The following is a 19,217-nucleotide window of genomic DNA, read 5'->3' as shown; positions in this document are numbered from 1 at the left end:
AAAGACTGATTTGGCCTGATTTGATTTTTGTTTAACATGTGCGTCAAATGGAGACTTTGTGGATGAAAGGGCAAAAGGTTAAAGACTGTAACGGGCACAGAGTTGATAATCTCTCTCAAACTGGACACTGCAATATATCCAGCCAGATTAACTGATCTCAGAGCCAGGTCATGTGGAATAAATTAATGAACCTCGGTATTCATGTAGATCCTAAAACATGGAATAACATTTTCTCTCAGTCTGGGATGCCTTAGAATGTGTGTTTTTCATTTGAAACTGTTTTGTTTTGTCCTTGAGTGCTTAAAACGAAAAAATGAAGATTTCTACCATTCTATAATCCTACTTCATTATGAAAGCAAAGAACCTAGGACACAATCCTGAATTAAGAATAAAAATGGATGAACTCCGTATATGAATTTTCACTTCACCCAGTTTGTTAACAAGGCACAGACATTTGCATTCAGCTTGCTCAGCTCTTACATCTGTGGTTGGATTTCCCATCTAAGAGGCAGGAGGTTTTAGCTGCAGACCCTCCTCAGCCTCAAGGAGTTGTCACCTTTATCTCTGTCACCTTCAAATCACTCTGTACGCAAGTTTCAGAGGAGGGTGGAAATGCCAGTGGTTAGGCACTTTCTTGAGAAATGGGTTTCAGCCTCAGGTGGGAACAGAGTTCCCACAGCATGTAAATGTCTGCTGCATGAGAAGGAGGCACTGTAAAGAGACAGATATTTATTCATGCCCAAAAGGATGGCTTAGGCCAGGAGGGAACCTACAGACATCCAGAATATCCTAGCTAAGGAATATGCCTCCCATGTGGCATACTGCAAATATCTTCCTTAGGCACCAGGCTCTGTGAATGCCACACAGAGCCCACACTGTGGATACAGCAGAGTTTCTGAGGTGCCCCAAAAATATTTGAAAGGCCTGACTTTAAAGCCAATTGCTACTCCCATGCGCAGTCCACCAAAGCTGGGACCAGATCAGTGGGGAAGGCCAGGACTTGAAATTCTAGACAAAAGAAAAAAAAACGAATAACCAGATCTTTGCATAATGCTCTGTGCTGCATGAAATACACATGGAATGATAAAGTCAGAACTCCCAGGCTCTGCAAACACCAAAATATTTCTCAGTCCTATTTACTTTGTAGTACAAGGAAAACAGTTTCTTTTTTTCTTTCTCCTGGGCATGTAACCCAGGATATACCATCCACCATGAAGAGCACCAGCAGCTCAGATCTTTTTAATTAAATGAGTGTGATGTCTCTTTTGTAAGTTCAGCAAGGGGTCTGGCTCCCTGTCCATGTCATTTAGTGAGATGTAACACTTGTGGATGTGTCTGGAAAGAGCCTCACATACATCAGCTGACAGCAAAGTAATCAGTCCAGAGACCCAGGTTAAATCTCTCTCCACTCTTTGCACCTCAAAAACCACACGCTGAAATTCAAACAAAGGCTGTTAAGAAAAAAAAAGGAGGGGGGGGGGGCGGGGGGGAAAGGGGAAGGTTTCCTTTCCTGTCACATGATAAATTAGATCCTAATGTTTATCCAAGCTCAGCAAAGCAGCCAGCTCTTCCTGCCAGCCCGTGCTGGGGTGAGGTGTGGGGTCGGGCCGGAGCTGCCCTGCCCGCGGGCTCTGAGGACAAACACCTGCTGCCCGCCGCAGCTCTCCCGCTCGCCTCTCCCGCCGCTTGCTCTGCCCGCTGAGGGCTTCACGCTTCATTTATGCCGAAATTTCCTCAGAGCCACCCCACGCTAGCACAAAACCTCTGCTGAAAATAGTCCAAGATCGCCTAGGCAGTTTTTTTATCCCTCCCGAGTCGAGCTGATGGTATCTTATTTACTCCTCGTCCTTTACAGATGACTTAATGACTTAGCAGCAAAGTGAATTTTGAACACATTTCAGGCATTTCATACCGAAATGAATAGATGCAAGAAGAGGATTTTTGCCAGCAGCACTGATTATCCTTTTGTCAGTAGATAGACGTGACCCGGACCATTCTGTTGCCATTAAAAAAAGTCTCCAGAGGTTGCTAGACAGAGGAGACGCTTTGCCTGAGGGAGAAGGAATGAGAGGGAAGAGGCTGGAAGGTGGCCTGTGGAGAAGAGGATAGAGGTAATTAATGGTTATGCCCATGTATAAAGCTAAGTGCACCAGTAAATGTGTCAGCCCTTGGGCGATGGAAGCCACGACTTCTACAAACCCCAACGGAGCAGAGTCCTTTACATCGACATCTTATTTGTATCATGTGGGTCTACACGGATCTGTGCTGGATTCGGGCAGATGTAAATCAAATGGGAATTGGCTGCTCTGAAACTGAAGAAGGTTTTTGAATTGGTCTTAGGAGGAAAAGTCCCTACAAAGCAACTGACGACCTGGAGAGGACTCTTAAAACACCAGATGAACTTACACAATTTATTTTAGTGGGACTCATACCTATGTAAGACTGTAAATGTTTTTCAAATTTAGCTGTCACTCCTGCAACCAAAACCACACATTCTCACTCAAGTACAAACCTGCTGAGCTCAAAAGGCTTTCAGCTTAGTTTCAGCTTCAGTTGTGCAATTTGCAGTTCAGAATTATTGCACCTGCTGTCTTTTCTGTATGGATTTACAGTGGCAGAAATCCCCTTGAGCTAGAAAGAATTTCTAAAGCCAAGTATCATTTATTTCAATCAGAAATTAAATACACCCCTAATATCCAATTCAAACATGGTACATTCCCTCAGTGTAGACTGATTTCAGCATGTCTTCAGATAGTTTATCACTATAATGAAAGGTATTGAGCTAAAAGTGTGTTCAGTTGCAAATTCAGGGCAATAGAGTTGCACATTATTTCGTTAAAGATTTTTTAAAAGATAATATTTTTCAGGAAGGCCATATTCATGTGATGTAGCTGTGAATAATACTGGAAGAAGAAACTGAAGGATTCAGAACCAGCTGTGATAATGCAGCTCCTGCCTAACTAGAGCAGGTCTGGATACATTCCACCTGGCTGACCACCTACAGCATGAACCCATTTACCCTGGTTTGCCTCTGTAATCAGTGGAGTGAGAGAGCCACTCCATGGGAGGAGTGATTCAGACCTTTGGTGTGGTCCATGAATCACCTGCTCCAGGTGCCTGTCTGTTCCCATTGGCTCCAGAGGGAGCCCAGGGCAGCTGGACTCTTGCCGTGGGAGCTGTGCTCGGATGTCTCAAGCAGCATGAGATGAATCTGGGTGTTGGATATGTGTGGGATCAGCACAGCTTGTTGCTGTAGGAAAGCAAGGGAAATGGATGTGGTTGTCCACAGAAATGAGCAGGGCTGTTCCTGGCTTCATTGCTGAGTATTTAGCAGCCCACAGTTTGTCTGTCTCAGTAATTTTAACTGGTCTGCAATTCAATTACTATATTTGCAAGACTGAAGCCTAGAGCTTCAGAGCCATGGCAGCTTCTCAGGGTAGAGAATCATAGAAACACAATGGTTTGGGTCAGAAGGGACTTAAAGATGATCCAGTTCCAACCCCCTGCCATGGACAGGGACACCTTCCACTATCCCAGGCTGCTCCAAGCCCTGTTCAGCCTGGTCTTGAACACCTCCAGGGGTAGGGAGTCCATAACCTCTCTGGGCAACCCATGCCAGTGCCTTATCACCCTCTCAGCAAAGAATTTATTTCTTATATCTAACCTAAACCTACCCTCCTCCAGCTTAAGGCCATTCTCCCTTGTCACTCCATGCCCTTGCCCAAAGTCCCTCTCCATCTCCCTTGTAGGCCTTTTAGGTACTGCAAGGGGCTCTAAGGTCTCCCCAGAGCCTTTTCTTCTCCAGGATGAGCAGTACCAAATCCCTCAGCCTGTCTTCATTCCAAGAGAAAATAATGCTGTTATTTTTATTCCAAACCCCCTGTTGACAGGTTGATCACCGAGTGAAGTCTACAGACACTGAGCTCCTCTCCTCTCCTCTCCTCTCCTCTCCTCTCCTCTCCTCTCCTCTCCTCTCCTCTCCTCTCCTCTCCTCTCCTCTCCTCTCCTCTCCTCTCCTCTCCTCTCCTCTCCTCTCCTCTCCTCTCCTCTCCTCTCCTCTCCTCTCCTCTCCTCTCCTCTCCTCTCCTCTCCTCTCCTCTCCTCTCCTCTGTTGGGTTCTACCTGGATCACTTCAATATTGAGTCTTCAGCTTTTAGAGTGTTTTGAGACCTGGTAAAAGAAAAAGATTGTGTTATTTTAATAATATATTTAATAAACTTTATAAATAGTCCAACTACAGGAAAACAAAAAGGCTTTGTATGTGAAGTAACATTTCTGTTCCTGTAAATGAGTGTTTGAAGGAAAAAAATAGGATTCTTTTTCTGCTTTGTCTGCTATGCAAAGGTTCCTGCTGTTTCAAGTGGCTTTGGAGTAGGCACTAAGCAAAGTGGACCACAATTTCTATGCACTCAGTGTCCTCTACTATTAGTCCTTCATACCATAGTAAAGTAGATAAAAGCATTTGAAAAATAAAGAGACCTCAAATAGTACTTAAGCCTATTTTTAATCCTTACCTGACTAGATTTCAAGTGATAACATACCTTTCATTACATGCACATTGCCTGCATGAAATTGTTTGCAGCAATCACCACCTTCATTATTCAGATGCACTCTGAATTGAAGCATTAACCTGTGTGTGTGAAGATAATAATGTTGACAAGGTATTAGTCCCAAATCATATGTGTGTGACAAGGCTGAAGGATTTTTTATGCAACTAGCTTCAGCTTACAGGCAAATGAAAATGTAAATAACACTTTCAGTGAATCACCAGTTTATGCATGAGTTAAAATGTTTATTTTCACCATTTTAGAACTCCCCATTTTCTTCACAGTATTTACTAGGAATATTAATTTGCTAAAATGAATTGTCTGAGATGATGACTAAAAACCAAGATGGCCTCAAAATGAAGTCATAAAGCAAATTGCAACATATAAAAAATATTAAAACTGTGGACACTTGCAATGGCAAGAGTGTGTTTGGCAAAAAACCATGTCCAGTTTCAAGGTGAGCCTAAGGCTCAGATGACACTGTCTGCCAATAGATATGGTGTATTAAACTGCTGTCAGAGTTCAGTTCCCAATATTATTTCTTGTCCTGACTAGTAGCAATTCTACCTAGACAAACAGGTCATTTCAGACTAAATCTCACCTTTGGCATTTGAAGAAGAAGGTTACTAGGTCAGGATCTGACACAGAAAATGAGTATAGGTATAAGCCAGCTAATGGTAACCATTCAGCTCAGACCACCTACCAGCAGCCTAAAGCAGCAGAGTGATATTTAAAAGCAATCAGAGTCAGAAGAAAACCTTCAGGGAAAACAGACAATACTTCACAAAAAGCAGCTCTACATTCGCCAGAGGAAAAAAACCCAAGACCCTTGGGAACAGTGCTCAAGTCATCTTGAAACAAATATCAAGAAAAAGAATAGGAATATAGAAAATGGGGCTTATTTTTAAGTAAATTCCTTACCACTTGCTTCTATATTGGCCTGTCCTTATCCAGTATTATCCCCTTGTTGTGAGTGGTCTCAGCTTTTGAAGAAAACACCATAACTTTGAGCAAATTCCCTGCAAACCCATAAATCCAGAGCACACAGCACATGGCCTGGGTGAGACATGCTGTGGATGGGAGAGCCTCATGGAGAAGGCAGGATCCTCTCTAATGCCAACAGGAGTAGGAGCTGCCTTTGTACTGCCTTGCTCATGTGGGTTATCCCTACTGCTGGACTCACAGTGCCCTAAAGTAAGGGAGTTTTAGGATTTCTGTCTGAAATTTTCATTTTAGTGCTGCCATGATATCCTAGTTTTGAGATTAATGGTTTAAAGATGCTTAAGTCCTTACAGAACTATCTGTTATTTTAATAATGAATAAAAGCACAGTGAAGCCTTGCATCCCTTCTTGGCTGGCAGAGTGTCTGTTACTAACCTGGCCCAATTTACCTTCCCTCCACACAGAAACATCCTCTGTAAAACTTATGGTCAGCTCATACTGCCTCCTCCAGCTGGAATCAGGCTTTGTGTGTGCAGCTTGTGCTGCTCAACCCATCGCCACGGGTCACTCCAAGTTCAGGCTCCTTACAGGAATGTCTTTATCTGCACCTGAGGTTTCATCCAGTGTTGTCCTCAGCTGCCATTGAGGTCTCCACGTGTTTTTGACTCAGCTACCAACAAAAGGCTTGTCCCTGCCTTGTGTGAGATAACACTCTTAGTCACTCAAGTGTTCCTTTTCCCTTTTTCTGTTTGCCTGAATGCCTTGTTCCTTTGCACAGAGGTATTTACACAGCTTTTGTCAAATTACAATTAATTAAGGTTGGCTATTACTAAACAAAAAGTCGTTTACTATCTAGCTGCTGCAGGTGAGGTGACATGACGTGTAACTTGGAAAAAAAACCAAAAGACAAGAGAAAAAGCTATGAAAGGTTGTCCTCTCCCTGCTCTTGGTTAGGAATCATAATTTCTAGGAAGGTGGACAACAGCTGAACAAACCTTGTCATTGTCTTACACTAATCCTTAAGAGAAGTGAGAATAACATGTGTAAGATACAAAAGGGAATAACTCATAATAGAAGAAACCAGCAGCCCTGATATTATTCATCTGTACCATAACAAGCAGGGGAACTGATTTATTTTGAAGCTAAATTCCCTGTTCTCCTGAACACAGTTCATATTAAAGACCCTTTGACCACACCATCTGTTTACATTGTAATCCACATCTAAAAGAGTCAACAGAAATATTGACTCACGAGCTGGTTCTAGCTTAGGCCTGCGAGTTAAGCTCCCACAACACACTTAAGCTTTTGCACAAAGAGCTACAAGAACACTGCTCACCTTTTCCTTTTGCTACAATCAATCATCCAGCACTCCAAACAAAGGTCAGGTCCTCCCCCAAATGCAAACAATACCTTCCCTTTGTCTCTCAAACAACTGTAAATAACAATGCCTAAAACTTCCAGGAATCATTAGCATTTCTTTATGCACAAATGGGAAATAATAAGTCTAGCCAAGGTGAGATAAATCTGGCAGTTTCAGTCTGGTGAAGTGCTGCCCTCACCACAAAAGCCATCGAGGAACTTGGCACTAACTTGCTCTTTGTACTTTTTACCTGTGAAGCCAAAGGCTGAAGTGGCAGGGATTCAGCTGCCTTGTGCTGGAATCATTTAGGGCACTGGAAAAGCACAAGAGAACTCCTTTTACTTTGGCCACGTAGAATTTCTAAATTTTTTCCTGTTAGATAATTTCCTCAGTGTCTGCAGCTGCTGCCTGCAAAAGGGAAGAGAACAGAAGGTTAATTTCAGCATCACGGGTTTTGTATTGACCCAAACCACTAGACTGAAGGAAAATGCTGAAAATCACAGAAACTGCCTTAGTGTATACCAGGATTTAAGCCAATTCTTGCATTTAAACCTGTAAGAATAAAACAATGGCTCAAAATCACTCCTGCTCTGGCTGATCCTGGAGATGCAGCAGCTGGCTCTGAATTTGTACTTTTTATTAATGAGTTGACCCATAAATACCAGCTTTGTTTCTACCAGAATTAGGCTGCTCCTGGAGATTGCCATAGGGATATATTTCCTTACAGATGCAGTACAGAGCATATAAGGGACAGACAAAACTTGGAGAAGGAGTATTGAGAAATAGCCCTGTCAAGAAAATCTTGTTTTCTAGATTATATCAAATAACTTCACTGAGGGGTGTGTGTGTGTGTGCATATGGAAACACACACTATACACACACAGATATGTGGATACACATGCACACAAGCACATCAGGATTTGGGAGACACGTAATTTTCATGTCCAATACTTTCTTTCTCTCCTGTAATTAAATATGCAGTATCCTTTCATAACATGGCACCAGTTTGATTTTAATATATCTTCAAGCCATGTACAAACAGTGAGGTTCCTTGTATGAATATTCAGCATTTAGCTGCCACATGCCCATGGAAATTCAGCAAATAAAGGAATATGCAGGCATAAGTGATACAACAAATAATTCTGCAGTACCAGATTTTTGCTGTAAACAGAATAATCAAATTTTATGCCAGCCAAAACAATGATAATTTAAATTTTTATCTGTCAAATCCAGCAATGCTTTGCTGGATTGGGTTGTTTTATTCTGTCAAGGTCAGAATGTTCAGCAACAGCAATGGGGATGGTTCCTGGCTTGCAGTTTTCAATGCTCATGGAGATAGCATGTCTCAATTACAGCCAAAATCCTGCAGAAAAGCCTCTGTATCCAGACACCAGCTATGTCATAGAAAGGTTTCTGAGTGCACAAAGGAAGGGTTTTTCAGCTCCTAGGGCTCACTTTGGTTGCATGATTTAGAGGCTTTTTTTGTCTGCCTTTAATAATGCCACCTTTGTAGTACCAAAATACACGACTGAGAGAAGCTGGCAGTTCCCTGTGGCCTGCAGCTCCCCCATTCCTTCTCTTTGCATGAGGAAAAAAATCCCAATAACTAGAGCAGGAAGCTGCCACTGCTGCTGTGACATCTGACATGATAATGTTGCAGAACCAGGATACTCCCTGACCTGCTTACAGGTACCATGGCAATTCCATCCGTGCCCAGTTTTCCCTAGCTGAGGGTGTCGTACCCTATTTGAATGCATGAAAAACCACTGGAACAGGCTGTCTGAATAACCAGGGGTGATTCAGGAACTGTCAGAGTCCTCTTCAAACCACCAAGAAAACGAGGGCTTGTCCTCCTTCAGGCCTAAGTGTTGGAATTATTCAGCATTTAATGATGAGCTGGGGAATGAGTTGGTGGAAAGGAGATAAGGGATGAAAGTAACTTTTAAAGGCGAAAATGGGACAAGCCTATGGGGCACTCCAGGTACTCTTTAAATAAAAGAAACTGGGATCTGATTTCTCTATAATTCCTTCTCTAATTCCTCTGAATTAGCCTGTGGGAACTTCTCAGCTCTCACAAAACAAATTGAGCTCCCCACAAGTCAGACCCGAGGAACAGACATCAGACTTGCTGGTGAGGCCCCTTCTGGCAGAAGACCTACCTCAAGCCTATTTGAATCACCAATTAGTAAAGAAATCACCTTCCAAAAAAGGCAATTCAACCTAAATTCCATCAAACCTAATAGTAATAAACCATAAACTAATGAAAATACTAATCTAGGAAACAGACAAACATTGCGTGCAAAGAAAACTCTGGATTTTCAAAGGTGTTGGTTGACATTAAATTTGGTTAAGTAGGTGTGTGATGGCATCTTCTCTGAGACTCTGGTCTAGAAACCTCTGTAAACCTTAATTCACAGGAGTCAAATCTGCCTTTGGCTTTTAAGCTGCAAAATGATCTGGTCCTTTCACACCACTCAGCATCATATCTAGTGGAAGTGATTAGGGAAGAATCAGGAATTTCTAAAGCTGAGGATTTCCCTCTCTCATGAGGATTCCCGCCTCCATTCCCACTTTAAGGCAAATTAGGTGGAAGGAGAAGATATTCCTAGGGAGAAAATCATGATTAGGGTACCTTATGCCATGTTCCAGCTGCTTTTAGTTACCCCCAGAGGCTGGAGGGAGCACAGGCATCAGCTGCATATCCTGAGGAGCTCAGGGATTATTTGGAACCTTGACTAAGCACCTTTCTTCCCCAGCATATTTATTTACTGGATGCAGGGTGGGAAAAAAAAGGGTCCCATCCACAGAATTACTCTTACAGTCAAAGACCAGGGTGTGGGGTTGCCTCTTGCTCAGCTCTGTTGTGAAAATAAGGGGTTTAAATTCTTTCTCAGCCATGAGTCATGTAAGAAAACGTTCAGTCAGTCAGGGCTGGAGACCTTTAACCATGACATTTCAGGAATTAAGGGGAAAAAATACTGCATGAAGTGAAGTGCCTTTTAAACACAGTCCTCTAAAAGACAGTTCAACATTTAATAGCCCTGAAAATTCACAGACCAGATGTGGAATTTGACATTCTGATTTAAAGATTCAGACATAAGTTTTTTCACTTTTTTAAATTTTTTTTTTGATAAAAAGTAGAACATGGTTTACAGAAAATTGGATGAGCAGGTCCACAGTGAATAACTTAATTAGGAGCCATGTAACAGAGCTGCACACAGCCGTTAGCTAGAAATGTGCACTTTGCTGACTTTAGCTCTAATTAGTTTTAATTCATCTGCATATATATTAGCTGCTTCATGCACAAACATGCAGTGACATACACAAGCTGGAGCTTTACCATTCCAGCTGGAAACACAAATGGAAGCACCATATGCTAAACTAATGCTGAGAACAAAATTTAAAAAAATATATATTTCTTAATATTTAGCCCTGCTCTCTCACATGTCTTGTTCCAGGGAGAAGTGGAACTGAGGGAATTTGCCAAGAAGTTTCATTTCCATTCCTGCCCTCGGATTTTGGGTTTCTGACATGGTCGGAGTGGAGAGTGCAGCAAATCCCACAATTAGTGAGAGCTTCCCAGCATTGTGGGCTGGCTGGGATGGCCGGGAGGCAGCGTGCTGCAGCCACATGCCCCGTGGACTGCTGTGCACTCGGATTGCCATGGCAACCCTGGCTTTGGGGGGAATTCAGGCTATCCTGGCTTTCCCACGTTAGGGACTTCACAGCCAAGAAGCTGTGAATAAATTCTGCTTACACTGAGCAGAACATAAATTAAACAATGTGGGATGTGAGGCACAGACCTGCCAGTGCTGCACCCTTTTAATTCACATTTTCTCGGCAATTTCTGTTCAAAATTTGGCAATATGCCTGGGAGTGACAGAAAGCACCTCTCAGGAGATGACTGGGAGGGAAACAAAGATAAGCTTTAGCTCAGTTGTTCACATACAGACATTAATGGCAAGAACGGTTTTATAGTTTCATTTTTGTCAAACCTTTCTCACCTTTATATGCTCACTGTCTATAAAATCTAGTACCAGGTTTGCATACAAAAATCACCAACTTCTGTAAATAGATTTAAACTTTGTACTTCCTTTTTGCCACAGGTGGTGTGTACGCTTGCAGAATAGCTGCTACAACCCTTTTAGAAGTTAGACCACAATAAGAACTGCTCAGATTAAATGCTGCAAATAATTTTTTTAAAGTTAATACTCCTGCTGTGACCAATAGGATTAGCAGAATTAAGAAATAGAGAAGAAATCATTTTTAAAATTGTGAGCATTTTTAATGGCAAGATGTTTGCTTTCTGTAGAAGTTCTCTAAAGCCAGGCTCACCTGTAAATGAAACACCTCCCACAGAAAATCCCAGTTGGGTATTTTTTACATCTCCCATGACAATGGTCCAGTTTTATGTCTGTGTAACTTCACACAGAATCAGCGTCTGCTCTGAAGGCTTGAACATTATATAGTAAATAAAAAATACCAGTCTGACAGCTTTTTGAAGCGCTCAGCAGAGATACAAAGTTGACATTAAGCTGCTTTCCGTAGCAAAGGCACTTTTTTATTACATTGTACTGGAGAAGCCTCAAGACCTCCCTTGGAGTTGTTATTTTTTATTGAGTAGAGAACACATACAAACCCCTCCACTTTGCTACAAGAGCTGGTTACTCTGAGAGCTGCCTGGACTTCTGTGACCTGCACCAACACAGCACAAGAAGCCGAAAGAAAGGAGAGCTCAGCCGCCGTCCAGGCAGGAGCTGTTCAAGCACCCAGAGCACTTGGAAAAGGCTTTCAGCTTCCAAAACCTATCAAGTCAGAGAAATCACTGAATTCAAACTCAACCAGGATGGCCAGCTTCAGGGATTTTAATGGTGTCTATTACATCATGTTTCACAAGAACAAGCCTGTTGTTTTCACTTCAGCCTGCTTTAAGAGAGGTATGTGTAATGCTCTCAGGAATGAGGCAGGAGCAGGAATGGGTCTGTGGATGGGACTATTTAATGATTAAGAGTTGGTTCCACGCAGATTCCCACGCAGAGAGCTGCCTGACTCTGCCTTTCCCAGCAGCTGAGTAAAGCCTTGCTTCCTTCTTTCCCTGAACCTACAGTACACATTGCAACACACCCTGCTCCCGTGAAGCAATCCTCAGCTGCGACAGTTTTTACTGAAACACAGATTCTCCAAAAGTTCCTGACCCTCTCCTCACAACTCCTTCCCCTACCCTCAGCTCACCCCCACAATTCCTATTTTTATGGTAGAAATGGTGAGCTAATTTCTCTCAATTCCACCAGAGCACCAAAACACTGGCAGAGAAAAGCAATAAATCAAAGAGGAAAGACAACCTAGAAAAATATTTATGCTGGAACACATTTTAAGGAGATAGGTGATTCAAGCAGAAGAAGAAGGGCACAAGGCAGTGATTAGAAATAAATTTGAATTGAAAAATGCTCAGCCAAAAAGCCTGAATTAAGAACATGCTGAGCACCAGAGAGAGCTTGGAGACACAGTCTGTTATTACGCTTTCTGCATTAAACAATTAAATGAAGCAATTAGATTTCAGAAAGGAGACAATTATTTTAGGAATGAAACAAAGGCTGGAGGAAATGCAGCTGCCTGAGTGTGGAGAATGGAGAAAAGGAAACCAAAGCATTGTATTTGAAATGTTCACAACCCAATTTGTGTAAGAGGATTTTTAATTAATAGTCTAGAAAACTTCTTTTAACTCAGTAATGAAAATAATGCAATTTAAAAAAAGAAAACCACCTCAATATGTAATTATAATTGATATCCAAAAATCATAGGCAATGGCAAGCAAGTGCTGAAAGGGACTGAGAAGTGACATGAAAAAGCAATCCTCCAAGATGAGAATTCTCCCGAGATAACACTTTTAACTCTCCACGTTTTGATGTGCTGTTTTCTCAAGGCTGTGAGGAAAGATTACTCTCACGAGGCCAAAAGGAAAAAGGTTTGAGTAATTCCTCACAGGCACATACTCTTGCAGAGCATCCTAAAGGATTTGATAAAATGGGCAATTAAGTTATTTGTCTTACTCACTCACAGCTTTAAGTGCAGGCTGACACTCCACAGAGCACAGGAGCCTCTGTCAATTCGTTCTGAGCACATCCTCTAAAAGCCTGATCAAGCTTACACTAAACCAGGAGCTGGATTTTTAATTAATTATAAAACAAATATAACATCCTTAACAGCATGGAAAAGAGGAAGGAAGAGCAGAGGAAAAGAGAAGGAAGCCTACCCACAGGCAGCCTGTCTCCCAGGCACACTGGGACTCAAGTTTGGGCTCCTGAGGGCTGGCAGGGAATCTTTTTTTCCTTACACCTCCCTGAGCGACAGCATTCAAATGCTGCTGCTGCTGGCAAACTGCAGCCTGTTTAGCACTTCTGAGAAACTCAACTGGCAAAACACTCTGCTTTTTTAATGTCCCAAGAAGGGCACTGGTAACACAATGCCTGTTTAGCACCACTCTGTGCTTTCAGAGTATCCTTAATATCCACTTTCTCCTAGTCAGAGATCTTACTTCAGACAGCAATCCCATCAAACAAGAAAAAAATGCGTTCCATTGATTTTGTTTTTTTAAATAATTATTTTTAATGAAATGTACAGAGAATTATACAATATAAAATTTTAATTCAAGTTATAAAAATATGTATAGGAGCTCAAGGTGTTTAATTTGAAAAGATTGTCAACTGGATCAGAAAACATTCCCTTACAAATTGCACCCTTTATCCCTCCTCCCAATAAAAAGATTTTGTTCCCTTCATTTCAGCTGGTTTTGTTTTCACATAAACAACATTCTAATCTCTCATAAAACAGTCTTAATTGGCCCTGAGGTATGGCACAGATTGATGCAGTCTAGGTCATTGCTTTCAGACACAGTTAAAGGATGTACAAAATCCTTAGAGAAACAAGGTTTTTCCTACTGAAGCAGAATATTTCTTGTAGCTGATGAGTGCTTGGCTACAACCAACAGGTTTTTCCAACTGATTCCTAAAATATCCTGGCTGTATGCAGTAGGCAGTAGCCTCCTCCTATTCCACATAAATCTCCTTGGTGAAGCAGAAGACTTATTAAAAGTGGATAAGAAAAGCACTTCAGCAGAGACTGGACTTGGAGCTGTTGCAGAGCTGTTTGAGCACTCACATAACTCATCCTGCTCACTTCCACTCCTCTGCTGTGCTCCCAGGGATTGCTCAGAGGCAGGAAGGAAAAGCTGCTGGAGCAATCCTTTTCTTCAGATACTGCAGAAGGAATACTCCTGATGTCTATGAAACAAAAATCTCCAAAACAGCTGAGCTTGTCATTCAGCTGAAGCTCAGCATCTCCTACTGGGAGCCTAGAATTGATAATTGATACAAGTAAAGGGGAATAAGAACTTGGAGAACTCTGCCTGTCTGAAAGGAGGAGAGGTGGCAACTCCTTTGCTTGGATACAACCAGTGATACTTAATATACCAAATTGGAAAGACACTGAGAATCAGCACACAGGCCTGGAATGGTTTGGGCAGGGAGGGATCTAAAAGATCTTCCAGTTCCAACCAATGACTCCTTCCACTAGACCAGGTTGCTCCATGTCCCATCCAGCCTGGCCTTGAGCATTTCTAGGAATGTGAAAAAGAATCACTGAAGGGGAAAAACCCCTGCAATGATTTTTCTATCATGTGAACTTAGGGCAGTTTCCACTAACTACAATTAAGTATTCAAGCCTCACTGTTTGAGCAAGAGGCACCACGTGCAATGAAAACTTGAAAATTGTCAGTGTCACAACGTTTCTGCAGAGCAGTGACAGGTTATGTGCTGACACCCGGCCTTCACAGCAATGGCACCACATAAAAACAACTTGGAAAGAGTTGAAGTCCCACAGGTGCAGCAGCAATAAAACCTCTTCCAGAATCTAGCTAGGCACTTGGGAGATGTTTGCAGAAACACAGGATCCTGCAGCTGTTCAAGCAGTAGTGACTTCATGGGATTCTCCCCCGAGGCCTCTACAGCCCTGTATGTCCTGGACTGTGCAATTTCTCCAGCCGTAGGTCAGGCATGAAGGCCACTGACTGAAGGTTGTTCCAGATGAAAGCTGAGAACTGCATCTGATAGAGGTTCATGAATCCTGCTCCCTCTGGGAGTGGCTCACACCTTCCAGCACACACCAGCAGCCTCTGTGACAGAGGCCACGGAAGGATGCCCAGCAAAGAGCCCTGAAGTATTCACAGCTTTGGAAAGAGGCTGCTGTAAACATCTGTGTGACACAGTTTCTTGGATAGTTTCAGGAGAACACTTCCTTCAGGATGCTAAAGGCACTTGATGCAGACATTTGATTTCAATTTCAAACCTGGGCACATTTTTTTCCAAGAAAGCCACCACAATATTTAATGTCCCTCTTGCATTGCAGTCTGAGGTTACAGTTGTCTTAATATACTTTCATGGAGAGCAAATATATTTGACAAATTACCTAAGATATTATTTTTTGCTACTCCAAAAGAAAAGCCAGCACCCAGCTGAAAGATTTACTCCTTCTCCCTGTCACAGTGTATTTATAACAGGCTGTAAAAGAAAAAAAAAAATCCAACGACCCCATGAAATTTTAAATTCCAGTAGCCTCAGAAGTATCCCAGGGATGTATTTCCAGTGGAGATGCATCTGAAAGGTGCCTGCAGCAAAGCAAATCTTTTCAGGTGAATGGCAAAACAAAAGTGTGAGAATTTCTACAAAATGGAGTTCAGATCTTGTGAAAGTAAAGTATCTTGAAATAAGCATCAAACTACAAAGTGCTCTCTGAAAGGAATCTGTTTCCATGTCAATTTTCACCTGAGCACAAATTAACTTATTAAGGCACATAAATAAATGGCATGATAAGCAGCCAGTGATAGTTATTTTGGTCCAGAAGAGAAGAAGGCACTCTGACTTTTTTTATTCATAGTTTTGCACTGTTTTCATTTGGTTCCAGTGGTCACCTGTGCAATCTTCTCTTCAACTTTGTCTGCCACCAAATTCAGGTTGCAGCCCCGGAGGCCTTTTATTAAGTCAGCTACCTTTGCATCCTTCCCCTTCCACTTCTGCCACTCCCGAAGTGCCTGAAAAACCTCTTCCTCCAAATCAAATCGATAGGCTGCCTCCACCTTGTCCAGCTTCACCTCTGGCAGCCCAAGTTCTCGCATCAGCTTCTTCCATTCTCTCCCAACATTGGCACAAATGACATCAAAAGCTGCCTTCAGGAGAACTGAAACAGCAGAAGCAGATCAAGTTAGCCATGCATTTACTAAGAAACTCAATAAAACGTTTGGAAGTTGTTGGTTTTATTTCAGCAAAATGCCACTACTCCAGTATGTGCACGGCACGTACTGAGAGTTCTACAGAAGCCACCGGATAACTTGGAATCCCAAAAGATAAAAGATAAAAAAGAGGGGGGAAAATTCCACCCCAAAACACGTTTTGTGTTCACATTTACTGGGGTTGCTGGGGAGCGATATATGCGGGGATATAACTATATTAAAAAACCCTCTATGTGTATATATATAATAATCCACCTACGTTTTTCATGCTCATCTGGCTGATCATCCTGGACATGAAGTTCTCTCTGTTCGAACTGCACCACTAGTGACAGCAAATCGCCCCTACCGATGTGCTGCAGCAGCTCCTTCAGGAATCCCAGCTTGTTGTGCGCGATTAGCTGCCGCTCCATCAGGATGCTGAAGAGCTCCAGGCCCATTTGCACCGCCTCAAGCTTTCCCTTCTTAATTTTGTCGCGGCAGAGGAACTTCATGGCGTCGAGCTCCGTGACCGACAGGCCCGAGGAGATGGAGAGCTGCAGGCTCAGGAAACGATCCACGGCGCCGGGCCCCGCGCCCGGCACAGGCCGCGCGGGGGGGATTTCGGCGTCCTGTCCCAATCCTCCGGAGAGGAAATCCATTCCTGCTGGCGCGGAGTGACTTCCCGGGAACACGGAGAGACCCCGGAGGGCCGACACCGGGACGATACCGACCCGACCCGACTCGACCCGCGCCCGGAACTCACGTGACACCGCGGCTTTCCCGCCCCCCGGCCCAAGATGGCGGCAGCGCCGCCGCCCGTGAGGTGAGGGGTTTATTCCCTCGCCGCCGCCTAAGCTGGGGTTGGGGAACCTCTGCCGAGAACCCCTCCCGAGGAGAACCAGCTTCTTTGGTGCTGCTGAGTGCAGAGCATGTGTTGGAGCCCAGCTCGGCGCGGCCGGTGTCCTGCTGCAGGAGAAGCCCCGGTACCTCAGCCGTGGTCAGGTCACAGAGTCACAGAATCACTGAATCACTTCGCTTGGGAAAGACGTCGGAGGTTATCGAGTCCAGTCTATGACTGAACACCACCATGCCAACCAGAGCATGGCACTGAGAACCACATCCAGCCTTTTGTTAAACACTTCCAGGGACAGTGACTCCACCACTTCTCTGGGCAGCCCGTTCCAACGTCTGATCACCCTTTCTGCAAAGGAATTCTTCCTAATATCCAACCTAAACCTCTCCTGGTGCAGCTTAGACTTTGTCTTCTTGTCCTGTCACTTGTTCCCTGGAAGCAGAGCCCGACCTTCCCCGGCTGCCCTCTCCTGTCAGGGAATTGTGCAGAGCCAGAAGGTCCCCCCCCAAGCCTCCTTTTCTCCAGGCTGAGCCCCTTTCCCAGTTTCCTCAGCCTCTCCTGGTACTCCAGACCCTTCCCCAGCTCCATTCCCTTCCCTGGACATGCTCCAGCTCCTTAGTGGCCTTCCTGAATCGAGGAGCCCAGACCATGACACAAGACTCAAGGTGTGACCTCACCAGTCTAAGCCTGAAGTCAGGGAACTGTAGATTTCCTCTTTAATACTGAATCATTGGACTTCTTCTGAGCACCTACCCCAGTAAGGGTTAATCTCTGTGTTTTTGTTGGTTTTTTTTTTCCAAAAGGTGGAAAGAAAAGCAGCTCAAGGATGAAAGGTTCAGCCTGGGGATGAGGAGGCTCAGGGAGTACCTTCTGGCTCACCACAGCTCACTGAGACAGCATGGAGACAGGAGAGGGTTGGTCTCTTTTCCCAAGGAAAAGGGGCTGGATAGGAGGAAAATCACCAGAGGCAGTTTAGGTGGGATATTAGGAGACATTTCTTCACTGAAAGGTTGGACAGGCTGCCATGGGGAAGTGGTGGGGTCACCATCCTCAGAGGGATTTAAAAGACGTACAGATGTGGTGCTTTGAGACATGGTGGTGGACTTGGCAGTTCTGGGGTAATGGCTCGACTCAATGATCTTAGAGGTCTTTTCCAACCTTAATTATTCCATGGTTCTATGATTCTGTAAATGGCTTTCTCCACCAAGAGCTAGAAAGGCCCCAACAGAGCCCTGCTCCCAAAGAGATGCCATTCCCATGGCTTCCCTGCCTGACAGCTGCCTCCCGCTGTGGCCCCCGCTGCCCCCAGAGACCCCCAGCCTTTCCCTGGAAGTACAGAGCATGCAGTCTGGCCTTTGTTCCTCACAAAGATTAATTGTGACACAAAGTACCTCCTGACCTTTAAAAGGCAAGAAATAGGGCAAATGTTAAGTCCCTGTATTTTAGAGGCGACTCTTACACAAGGTGGAAGGTTGTGAACTTTTCTTAAATGGGAAAGATCAAGTTCATCCCATTGTTTGGCTTTTCTTCTCAGCACATGTAGATATTTCAGAGATTTCCTTGTTCCTTCTGTGAGCACTGGCATGTTGATTCCCCAAGTTACCCTGTTCCTCAGTTGTTTCCAGCACACTTTAATTTATTATTCTTACAACACACTCACAGACCTATGTTCTCTCATCATAGAAAGGTTTCTGACTGATAAATGGACTTAAACACTTCCTCATCTTCCTCATCTCTGTCTCCACTCTCACATTCCTACATGAAGACCAACCCCCAAAACATTTCTAAAACTCCCACAGGCACAAGCCCTCCTTAGATAAACCCACTAGATATTTTTGTGTATTCCCTAAATGCTGCAAACGGGAGGGAATTAACTTGTTACAGGGTCTCGTGGTAAAGCAAAGACTGAGAGGAATTGTCACTGTGAATCTGAGCTGGGACAAGATGTGCCTGATTTAAGAGTGTATTTTTTTTTTCAGCCCTGAATATACTTTAAACTCAAGGAGAGACATTAACAAAAAGGGTAGCATAGGAGAAATATACTTGCTGTGTGTGCATTAATGAAGCAGGAGTAACCTTTGTAATGGTATAAGAAGTATAAAATCCAGTTAAATAAAATTTCTTTTTAATTTTGCCAGCAAAGGTGACTCTACAAAACAGCAGGGACCAAATCACATGGTGCTTGGTGATGGCAACCAACTAATTCAGAGACAAATCTACATGAGAAAAGTCCAAATCAGCTCAGTTTATGCC

The 19,217-nt window shown here is 43.5% G+C and overlaps 1 protein-coding gene across 1 annotated transcript; it reads right to left on the bottom strand.

The window, feature by feature from the left end:
- Positions 1–13,436: 13,436 nt before the first annotated feature.
- Positions 13,437–16,851, bottom strand: FADD (Fas associated via death domain). Its single transcript, XM_053980188.1, has 2 exons — positions 16,392–16,851; positions 13,437–16,080 (listed from the first exon to the last, which is right to left on the bottom strand). Exons 1-2 carry the CDS (start codon positions 16,768–16,770, stop codon positions 15,794–15,796), a joined length of 666 nt encoding a protein of 221 aa, XP_053836163.1. The 5' UTR covers positions 16,771–16,851; the 3' UTR covers positions 13,437–15,793.
- Positions 16,852–19,217: the final 2,366 nt, after the last annotated feature.

The sequence above is a fragment of the Vidua macroura genome, chromosome 6 (genome assembly GCF_024509145.1).
Source record: "Vidua macroura isolate BioBank_ID:100142 chromosome 6, ASM2450914v1, whole genome shotgun sequence".
NCBI classification, from domain to species: Eukaryota; Metazoa; Chordata; class Aves; order Passeriformes; family Viduidae; genus Vidua; species Vidua macroura.
The sequence above is the reverse complement of the archived record's forward strand: the minus strand, read 5'-3'. Positions and strand labels throughout refer to the sequence as shown.